At 36.3% G+C, this 11,698-nt stretch overlaps 1 protein-coding gene across 28 annotated transcripts in view; it reads right to left on the bottom strand.

Moving 5' to 3' along the window:
• Positions 1–11,698, bottom strand: part of camk2b1 (calcium/calmodulin-dependent protein kinase (CaM kinase) II beta 1) — a 109,451-nt gene that overhangs the window by 31,941 nt on the left and 65,812 nt on the right. For 10 of the 28 annotated variants that reach the window (XM_051683962.1, XM_051683967.1, XM_051684042.1 and 7 more), the window contains one exon: positions 7,260–7,297. In XM_051683962.1, coding sequence (XP_051539922.1) covers positions 7,260–7,297 — 38 coding nt within the window. Of the gene's footprint in view, positions 1–1,831; positions 1,865–7,259; positions 7,298–11,698 lie in introns of all 28 variants that reach the window. The other 18 variants (XM_051684009.1, XM_051683992.1, XM_051684037.1 and 15 more) reach the window with 3 other exon arrangements.

Genomic DNA, 11,698 nt, shown 5'->3' with positions numbered 1-11,698 from the left:
AATGCAAGGACATCCCTGGAAAAGACGGTGCTGCATGGCAGTATATGTTGCTCCAAAATTTTTACATATCTGTCTGCATTCATGGTGTTCTCACAGATGTGTGAGTTACCCAGGCCATGGGCACTGACACACCCCTGGCCCATACAGACACCGGCTTTTGGACCTGATGCTAATAACAGCTTGATGAGACTGAGCCCAGAGAAGTCGGCAGCGCTTCTGGACAGTGTTGATGTAGGGCTTCTGTTTTGCATAGTAATGTCTTAACTTGCATCTGTGGATGCAGCGGCGAATGGTGTTGTCTAACAAAAGGTTTACTAAAGTAATCCCAAACCCATGTTCATGATATCCATTACAGATGAATTATGTTTTTTTTAAGACAGTGATGTCTGAGGGATCAGAGATCACGCGCATTCAGAAGTGGTTTTCGTCTTGCTCTTTACGCACCAAAATTTTACCAGATTCCTTGAATCTTTTAACTATAATGTGCACTGTAGAGGGTGAAATGCCCCAAATCCTTCCAATTAGTCTTTGGGGAACATTGTTCTCAAAGTGCTGGATTATTTGCTGAGGCATCTGTTGGCAAATTGACAAGTCTTGAACGATCCATGATCTTGAAGGACTAGGCTGTTTTTGCAGGCTCCTTATACAGTATACAGTACTATGACACAATTGCCTCGTCTGTTTAACATCTCCTGTTTCACACTGCCTTGTTATTTCAACTCGTCAAATTGTTATTACTCTTAAATTCCCCCTGTCTCATATTTTTTGGAGTGTGTTGCAAACATTTGATTTAAACTTACTGTACATTTTCCAAAAACAATGAAATTCACAAGGTAAAACATCATATTATGTGTAGTTGTGGTGCTTTCAATATTGCAAAGGGTGAATATAATTTACAAATCACTCCTTTTTGTTTTTATTAGCATTTCTCATACTGTCCCAACTTTTTCGGAATTGGGGTTGTTTGTATATATATATATATATATATATAAAATATATGGATAAACACACACACACACACACACACACACACACACACACACACACACACACACACTGGTGTTCACACTGGCAGGGATTTCCAGCAACTAGAAGTCATCGTTTTGCAACGAGAGTTGGTGACTTGAAAGGACATGAGCGACAGAGACTGCTGAAGATGTGAAAGATAAGCACGTTTTGAGTTCAACTTTATGAAAATGTGCAGCAACACGATTCGCAAGCTCATGTTATCAGCCGCTTGTACAACTGCATAGAGCAATTGAGTGGGTACACCTACTAGAAACCAACAATAAAGTATTTAATCACTGCAAGTGTGAACGCCCCTCAATGAGACTTTGGCACTATAGTCAAATACACGCAGATTCAAACACACAGTCTTTCTAATAGCTGGTCCACTTGATTCCCAAAAACTTATTTCAGTAGATCCTGTAACCCAGGTGAATATAAAGTGATGAAACACACAGCTTTGAGGGTTCAAACTGAAGAAGACTTTTTTCTGCCTGTCTATTCTTACGTATGAAGAGAAAGGCCTCTCCTAAACCTGCTTTACAATGGTTTTTGTAGTCTGCAGTAACCAAAATACTTCAGACTACCCACATGCCGAATGAGACCTAGGAGATCCGTGTCCATGGGAGTTGGGCAAAATCAATTCACACAAAGAGAGGAACAGCAAAGAGAAGGAACAAAGTGTTCCTTCAAAGTGCCATCAAAGAAATGCTGAAATTGGAGGAGGAGTTTCAGGGAAGGTGTTGGCAATTAGTTGGCAGGTGGAGGTACAAGCGGAGAAAGATGAAAGGAAAATAGAAGGGTGTAAATGGAACATTAATCTCACCATGTACTGAATGGTAGAGCTCGACTTCCGTTTCTAGAGAGAGAATGAGATGGAGAAAAAGTGAAAATGAGAGACATAAAGAACGAGAGACATGGAGGAGTGGGAGACCTTTTAAGACATGTGCAAAACCATGTTCATTTTTGTTGATATAAGACATCTTCAGCCAAAGGTTTCAAACAATTTTGGGGCACGTCTGAATGATTGTGTTTGGAACAAGACGGTGCTAGTTGTTGACTGATAGGTTCTTCTACAGAGAAGGGAATTTGGAAATCCCAAGCCAGAGGAAAAAGGAAGGGTGGTAGGTCAAGTGAAGGGAATCGTAAAAGAGAAGTGTGGGTGAAAGGAGAGAGACACATGCTACTAGCTTAAGGAAAGCTTAAGTGCACTTGAGGATTGAACAGTGTAAGCAAAGTTAACTGATCTGGGGTCAGTTTCATCGTGCTACAAAACAGTAACCATTCCGAGATAGTCATCTCCTGAACCAGAGCTCTGGTGCAGGGGAAACGGTAGGAATGATGTGCAAGGACAAGCAGGGATACTAAAGGATGAGGCAAGCACAGTCTGTGCAGATCAGTGATAATTTTTGTCCTAAAAAAGGGGGCAGCCAAGACCTGGCTATTTTAAGCATAGAATGTTCTCAGAAGCACTTTGGTTGAAAATGCAGCAGAGCAACTTCCAATTGTATGAAAACGCCTCCGATTCTAAAGCAGCATTACATAACCAGTGCAACTCCAAAGATTTAGATACAAAGTAAAGAAGTCAGCTTCAGCTAATCAAAAAAATTGTGACAGAAACTGAATAAAGCACAGCTAAGCGTAATATTTGATTTGTAGATAGAGCATAAAGGTGAAGGAAGGAGAGAGCATGTTAATAAAAGTACAGAAGAAGAGAAATCTTTTGAAATGGCTGGAGAGGACGAGGGGGAGCCTGTTGCTAGGCGATGAGTGGAGCGCAGTGCTGCTATTTTCATTTCAGAGTTTCAGACTCACGGCTATTCTTGGAACCAGAGTCACATTCCCCGCTGAACTATTTCTCTGCTCAAACACACTCAGACACACTCACGTATATGAATACTCACTGATAAAGCAGGTGTTAGTCATAGAGGTGGGTTGTAGGGTGACGATGAAGTAGAAACAGGTAATTGTGTGTGAATGCTCTATAGGAGCTCTTAAGTGAGAAATTCAGTTCAAAAATGTATTCATTTATGAATCCCAATTTATGAATCAAATTACTCTGTCTCTTGCGAATGATTCCATAGATTCCTCAGTGGCATCACAGCTGTCATCGTTATTTCATTCTCTTTAACATCTCACACACACGCCCACAGACCGTAACAAGCTTTATCCGGTCATGGAGAGAGCAACCCTCCTGAAAGAGGTGACGAAATTAAAACCTTAATTTCGTCACCTCTTTCAGGAGGGTTGCTCTCTCCATGACCGGATAAAGCTTGTTACGGTGTTTGGAACACCTTATATTGGAACGCTCTTATTGCTGCTGGACAGCATGGCAAATTCAGTGAAACTGAATTGAAATTGTGCAATCTGCACATATTTTCACACTGATCGTGGGGCAAACTGTCTGGAATTCTAGGGAATATAAGATATTGCAATGAGTTAAAAAATGTTCTTACTCTCATTTTGGTAGCAGCATAATCAAAAATATTTACATTGTAACATTTATGTGAACAATGTTTATTCAAAACTCTTTCTGAATGCAACTGTGATAATGTACAAGGAACAGGGGTATTTAAACTTTGCTTAAACAAACCATAATGGATAGTGAAAATGAAAATATTGTTATTAATTCCCCCTTATGCCGTTCCAAACCCGTATTACTTTCTTTCTTCCATGGAACACAAAAGATGTTTAACAGGCAGCTCTTTTCCATACAATGAAAGAGGATGGTGACCAGTGGCTGTCAAGCACCAAAAAGGATAAAAAAGTATTATACAGGTAGCCCATCCTACTTGTGTGCTACATTTCAAGTTTTCTGAAACCATACAACAGCTTTTGTACAAAAAAGACCAACATTGAGTTATTTGCTGAAAATCTTGACTTCAAGCCATCATAACATTAACATTGTATGGCTTTAGAAGACTTCAAACAGTGCACAAGTCATTGACTGCGTTTACATGAACACCAGAAAGCGGCAAGCGGGGTTTCGCGAGAAAACAGCATCCCTGTTTACATGCATCGTATAAGCGCCGTACTCTTTACTCCTGTATACATGCTGCTCGGTCAGTAAGCGGCTTTCTCCACAGCAACGTAATTTCCCCGCGACGCTTCTGTAAATAACAAACATGGGATACGAGGAAGACTTTGCTATTTTATTCTCCATTACTTTGCTTTATTTCCAGATATTCCAGAGTTGTTGCTGTGTTTATTTCCTTCACTTTATATGGTGACCTGCAGCTGAATTGTGATGCAGTAGTGGGGTTTCCCTTTTACGTAAAACTTCCCAATGTACAAACGCATATACGCAGACATGAGGGACAGTCGCTATTTTACATTAGTGTGTATCAATAGGTATAGTTTATAGTGTATGTGATTTTCCCACTGGACTCCCAGAAATGCTGAATTCTTTATGCTGTGTTTACTTGTTGTTGGGCTTCATACTATGACGTTTGTTATCCCAGTCTGTTCCACGCATGCGCACTCTTTAAACACCCATCAGAACGCCGCTTATGTATTTGGACACTTTAGAGCTGTAAGTTTTTTGATTAAAAATGAACAAATTGCCATTATTGATTGAGTACATCAACAATCAGTGTTCTAAACAATGTCCTTACCTTACCCCGATTAACTACTGTAAGCCTATAAAAATGATTTGTATTTTGAGCGGTTGGGTTCAATTTGGCGCAAAATCGCTGGCTTATGATGTTCATCCTTGCATAATTACATCATGTCCGCACACACAGGAAAGAACAGGGTTGGGGAGTACGGAATACATGTAACGGGATTACGTATTTAAAATACAAAATATAAGTAACTGTATTCCACTACAGTTACATTTTAAATCATTGGTATTTAGAAGTATTTTGATTACTGAAGAGATTACTTTGCATTTTATTGTCATTTGTTTCATTTAATATTTAGTTCTTTCAGATGGAAAAATGTATACATATAAATGATGCAATCCAAAGTGCATTTGAACAGCGGTGAAACACTTTCTTATGATGTGTTACATTCATACGAGCAGACAGAGAAGTAAGTTTGGAGCAGAAGAAATAGAAATAAAACTTGTGTAAATTGTCAGCTTTACCCTAAGCTAAAATTATATTTCTAGCCATTTTACATGCACGTGTTATCAGGTACAATCATATCTTTTATCAAGAAAATTCACGTTAGAACATAATTAATTTTTTTCTAGTAAGGCCTTTGATATTAGGGCAAAAATCGTATACATGATAATAATTTTTGAATTGTTTTCCTGTAAAAATATCTAAAAATCCCTAAAACAAGATTCTCTGATCTTGTTTTAGAAACAACACTGCATAAGATATTTAGGTTTTTCAGAGAATGTATTTTTAACATGTGTATTTTGTCTTACTGTACTGGCAGAGTTTGTATAGTCAAAACAAGTGAAAAAATCTACCAGTGCTGAAGAAGTAATCCAAAGTATTTAGAATACGTTACTGACCTTGAATAATCTAACAGAATATGTTACAAATTACATTTTACTGCATGTATTCTGTAATCTGTAGTGGAATACATTTCAAAAGTAACCCTCCCAACACTGGGGAAAAAAGGGTCTCATGTTCCAGCTGGAGAAACTACGCTGTTCAACTCAGTTCAGTAACACTCACACATTTCAGGACAGCATCATTCCAGTCTAGATGGATATTTATCTGTTATCCATTTGGTGAAGTTGTTTACCTGCTATAATGCTTGAATATGTTTTCTGGTAGGGTTGTTGAAGCTATATTGCTTGTCATGCTTGTATGAATTGAACATTACTTGTGTGTTAACCGATCGTGATGTATCTACGGTGTCCGGTGAAGTTACTGTGTTACTGTATGTTAAATATGTATGACTTTTGAAAGTGACTTATTGTTATTGTTATATTGCATATTTAAGCATATTATTTTTACGTTTAATAAAGTATATTTTATTCCCATCATTATTAAATCCTCGTTTTATGTTTTTAGTTTACGGTGTTATTGTGTGCATTGCATAGACATACTATTGTATTACTGTTCACTTGCATTATCAACTGAGACAATATATATAAAAATAATAAGTCTTCTATTGAACTCTTATCAGCCATATCATGAGTTCAACCTCTTAAATTGAAAATTGTAGTAAAATTCAACATTAATAGTAGATAAAACACTTGAATAATCATATTAAGATATACTGATGGTGGCTGAGGAGAGTCCCCTTGTTCTCTTTTTAAAAATGCTTTGAGTGTTGTGTCAGAAAAGCCATTTAAGTGTAAAATTCAATCAAATATGTAAATAAGAGTGTTGTTTATCTTCATCAAAGCAAGTAATATTTCCGTTTCAAATGATTAATCGTATAATATAATAACAACATGAAAATAGCATGTTATGACTCCGGCTCCACTCATGATCACACACACAGTCGATGTCCAGGTAAGCTTAAATTGGGAGATTCATCCGGCAGAACACAACTGACGTAATGTATTCTTTCGCAAATTGCTTGCAATTTTAAGTTTCAACCACAGATATTGCTAGAGAGCACAGTTACGTAGTGCAGCTTTAAGATACGTTTTCCAAGAGAAACCTAAGTGTGTTAAACCACTTTCTCTTAATCCCTTAAACGGCTTAAGGAAATCAGCATTCTTGTTTACATGACGTTTCAGAACGTCGCATTCAGCTAAAATACTTATGTTGTATTTTTTTTTTTTTTAGAGCTTGACAATCACTGGTTTGGCATCTACCTTTTTTGAAATTCTGAAAGCAAACACCTTTTGTGTTCTACAGAAAAACAAAATTCTAATTTGAATGACATAATGATGACAGAATTTGTATTTTTGAATGAACTCTTCCTAAATTAAGAACAGAGATTTCTGATTATTTGTAATATGATGTTTTTGAGTCTTTCATCAAGGTGAAATTAGCTTTAAAGAGGTTGACTAATATAATTTCCTTTGTGTAATTAACATTATAACAGAGTCAGTGGTCGCACTTTCAGACTCTCTTGCATCAATCTATTTTTCTCAAACACACACACATACACTCAGATAACCACACTGCACACATAATATGAAGTAACAACAGCTATGCTTGTACAAGAAAAACATGCAATAGAGGAAACACTCTTAACACAAGTGACTAGCACTGATAGCTAAGCCAGTAAAATAGTAGGACAGAGAGACAGAGTGACTTAGAAAAGAGAGAAGGTACTACAAAGACAAATGGTCATGTCTGGGTCACAGAGGTCAGAAGTTCAACAGATCTTCTTACCTTAACGTCTGCCTTTTTGTTCAACAAGCTCTTGGCTGCTACAGTGGGAGCAAATAAGAGAGAAACACTGTCAAATTAAACCATCAACAACTGTCAATAATTTACCCAGAGCTGTATTTCCTAAAATGAAAGATAACAATGCACATAATAATGATCAGGCTCTGACTGATATAGCCACATTTCTAAAAATGTACCGATAACAGTTTACCATAACTTTAATTAATATAGTCATTAACAAAAATGATAAAATCAGTTAGATCACATCAGTAGTTCATGCACAAACGAAAATGACTAGATCTGAAACTATGATTCAAAGTTTCATGGCACCTTCTAACTATTTGATTTTCCAGTAACTAATGACCTATTAAGAATTAAAGTAATACAGTTTGTTAATGAAATATTAATAACAGTTATAAAAGATATTATGAAGTTTTACCCATGCCAGTTTAGACTGAACATTTCCCCATAGTTTAACTCACAAAGACCTTTCATCTTCTTTGTGCCTGTGCTTTACAAACAAAGCTGTGTGGCAGAGAAATTCACCCAGCTAAACATTTTTAACTGACATCTCATTACAATCTCTGCACTCTGAATATCATTTGATTCCATTAGATTTTAAGAGTTGTTTCGATGTGAGACAACAGAATATTTAAAAATGAATATTTTTAGGTTAAGCAATAGGTATGAAAATAGGTATGACCAATTCAGACCAACAGGTATGAAAACTATCCAAAAAACACTCATTGAATCAGTATTAAAACATTCATCAATGTGTTTAAGGAAGAATCTCTCAATATCACAGTCATCTATTGCTGGCTCATGTACCATTTTATATTGAAAATACATCTGCAAACAAATGCACACAACCTCTCAAGCAATTGTGCATGCACCTTGGAAATCATTCATTCACATTGTTTCTTTCTATTCTTAAACCACACTAACACCACCATATTCATGTCAGTCAACTGGCATGTCTGTTCTGCTCTCATGGGCAGAGTTGAATAGAGCAATTAAAGCTAATGTGTCATTTTTGTTTTTTAATTTTAAAATTGTCTTTTTTTTTTTTTTTTATCTGTTTGAAAAAATATGTTTGAAAAAGTAATTATTTTTGCAACTCTGTTTGAAGACACTAGCGGTAAAGAAACACACTTTAGCTTTAATAAAGCACATAAGAGATCTTGAGCTTCATTCCTCTGGTTATTCATCTAAAAGCATCTTATAATGCTTATAAGGGTCTTGTAACCTTTATAAGGGTCTTATAAAAAGCAGTTTTCTTAAACCTCTGGGTGAGACTACTGATTTAGGCAGTATTTGTAACAATCAGTTGATTAAAAAGCCTGGAACGCAACTCATTTGCAGAACTTAAAAATAAAATAAAAAAAGAAAATCCACCAGAAAGATTTATGCATTTGGCATATGTTAATGTAAGTGACTTAAAATAAAGCATTCAAAGTTTATACAGGGTTCCTACACCTTTTGAGCAATGGATTTCCATGACTTTTCCAGTCATTCGAGTTTACTGGATAAGGATTTTAAAAAATTACTTTATAAAGATTGTGCTCGTAAAGAGCAATTTCTAGCCAATTAAATATTTAGTTGAGCATAACTATATAATATATATATATATATATATATATATATATATATATATATATATATATATATATATATATATATATACACACACACACACACACATACATACATACATACATACATATATATACATACATACATACATACATGCACACACATACACACACCGATCAGTCACAACATTAAAACCACCTGCATAATATTGTGTAGGTCCCCCTTGTGCCGCCAAAACAGCGCCAACCCACATCTCACTACAACTGTACAGAGTGGAAATCTGAGTTACTGTAAACTTTGTCAGTTCGAACCAGTCTGGCCATTCTCTGCTAACCTCTCTCATCAACAAGGCATTTCCGTCCACAGAACTGCCGCTCACTGGATGTTTTTTGTTTTTGGCACCATTCTGAGTAAATTCTAGAGACTGTTGCGCGTGAAAATCCCAGGAGATCAGCAGTTACAGAAATACTCAAACCTGTCTGGCACCAACAATCATAAAATTTTTTCCCCATTCTGATGGTTGATGTGAATATTAACTGAAGCTTCTGACCCGTATCTGCATGATTTTATGCACTGCACTGCTGCCACACGATTGGCTGATTAGACAATTGCATGGATGATTGTTGGTGCCAGACGGGCTGGTTTGAGTATTTCTGTAACTGCTGATCTCCTGGGATTTTCACACACAAGAGTCTCTAGAATTTACTCAGAATGGTGCCAAAAAAAAAAACATCCAGTGAGGGGCAGTTCTGCAGATGGAAATGCCTTGTTGATGAGAGAGGTAAACAGAGAATGGCCAGACTGGTTCAAACTGACAAAGTCTATGGTAACTCAGATAACCCCTCTGTACAATTGTAGTGAGAAGAATAGCATCTAAATGTTATTCACTTCACCTGTCAGTGGTTTTAATGTTGTGGCTGATCAGTGTGTATGTATATATATATATATATATATATATATATATATATATATATATATATATATATATATATATATATATATATATATATATATATGTATATTAGATTATAGTCACTATAATAAATTTCCTCGAATTTTTACGATTTCCATAACTTTACCAGGTTCAAAAATATTTTTAATTCCCTGATATTTCTAGGTTTTTCATGACTGTGGGAGCCCTGTGAACATTTTATCATCATCCATGTTTCCTGGGAATCAAACCCATAACCTTGCTGTTGCCATGCTCTACCAGTTGAGCTACTGGATCAGATTTAGCTATGTCACCAGTAAGATCACTCGAACCAACATTAAGCATTCCCACCCTTTTTGACCAATGAATTTCCATTTCTTTTCCAGGCATTTGTGGTAACTGGACAAAGATTCAAATACATTTTATTCAGACCGATTTGTAAACTGTTTCGACTAATTCATTGAAAAGTACGGACTCAAAAGAACGATTTACTGGCAAATGGGGCATCATGAATTTTGAGCAAGTTTTACTCTACACTAGAGCAGTATCTAGCTCATGAAATATTTTAGAGCAGAGGGGAGCTAGATATATATTCCATCTAGAAATATCCATGAATTTTCTATGACTTTTCCATGCCTGGAAAACCTCTTTTAAAATGCCCTGATATTTACAGGGTTTCCATGACCGTGGGAACCCTGGACATTAGTCATATAAAGAAATGAAGAGGTTGCAAAATAATTTAGTTCAGTTGTAAGCAGAACACATGTACTGTGTTTCTGCAATGAGAGTCATAAATTGAAGAATGGGGTCACTGAAGGTGGGTTTTGGATACAGATCCTCAGAGCTGTATCTGGGCCACCAACCCATCCATCTGGTGGCCCAAAGAGATAAGTGAAAAGAAATGTGCATGTGTCCTTGTAGAAAGATCAGGAGTAAAGTAACATCTAATACTCTAGGGTGAGTGGAGCTCCTTACCTTGCCATTAACACAGAGAGCAAAAGAAAGATAGAATGAAGAGAAAAAGAGAAGAGAGCAATGGAGAAGAGTCAATACAAGAGTCTCTTGTGCTATTGCTGTTTATATAAACAGTTGGGCTGAAAAACTATGGAGCTCTATATGGGGCAAAGAACAGAAAAAGGTATGTCAACTTATTTTCAGTAAAGTCATCATTTTTCTGAGATGTTTTTAGCTTAGCAGGGCTAGAGTAAGCACAAACAAGATTTAGCAAAATAGCAGGCAAATACGAGGTTTGTGCCAAGCTACTTTATACTGGCTAAGCAGTTTCACTACTCTAAAAACTACTCCTGGGCATCTCTCCCATGCATTATGGAAAACATATGCTGCCAAACTTAGAGAGATAGTTTGGCCAAAAAATGTATTTTCTGCCATCATTTACTCATCCTTATTCTAAACTGGTATGCCTTTTTATTTTGTGAAACACAAAAGGAGATGTTAGGCAGAATGTTAGCCTCAGTCATCATTCACTTTGATTGCATCTTATTTCCAGTCAATGAAAGTGAATGGTGACTGAGGATGTTGGTCCTCAACATTCTGCCTAAGATGCTTTCCTTTTCTATTCCATGAAAAACAAAGTCATGTGTTTGAAACAACATAAAGGTGATGAAATGATGACAGAACTATCCCTTTAATTGTATCAAAACGGAGCGATTCCAGTCTAATAAGAACAAGACATTAGAGAAGGAACTTATGTTAAATAATCTAATATATATAATATACATTGCATTATGTAAACTTAGATGCTCTGTATGAAGAAAGTCAAATGTCATGATTTTTGTAAGATCCAAAAATCAGTCTGTTATATAGTGTAACTGCCTATAGTGTAGTAGTCTGGTTGCTCAGGCTGGGTGTAGGAGGAGGACAAAAGAGATAGGCAGCACTACATAAATATTTGATTGCA

This window comes from Myxocyprinus asiaticus, chromosome 4, assembly GCF_019703515.2.
Source record: "Myxocyprinus asiaticus isolate MX2 ecotype Aquarium Trade chromosome 4, UBuf_Myxa_2, whole genome shotgun sequence".
Classification (NCBI taxonomy): Eukaryota; Metazoa; Chordata; class Actinopteri; order Cypriniformes; family Catostomidae; genus Myxocyprinus; species Myxocyprinus asiaticus.
Note: the sequence above shows the minus strand (reverse complement) of the source record. Positions and strands in the feature narration are given on the sequence as shown.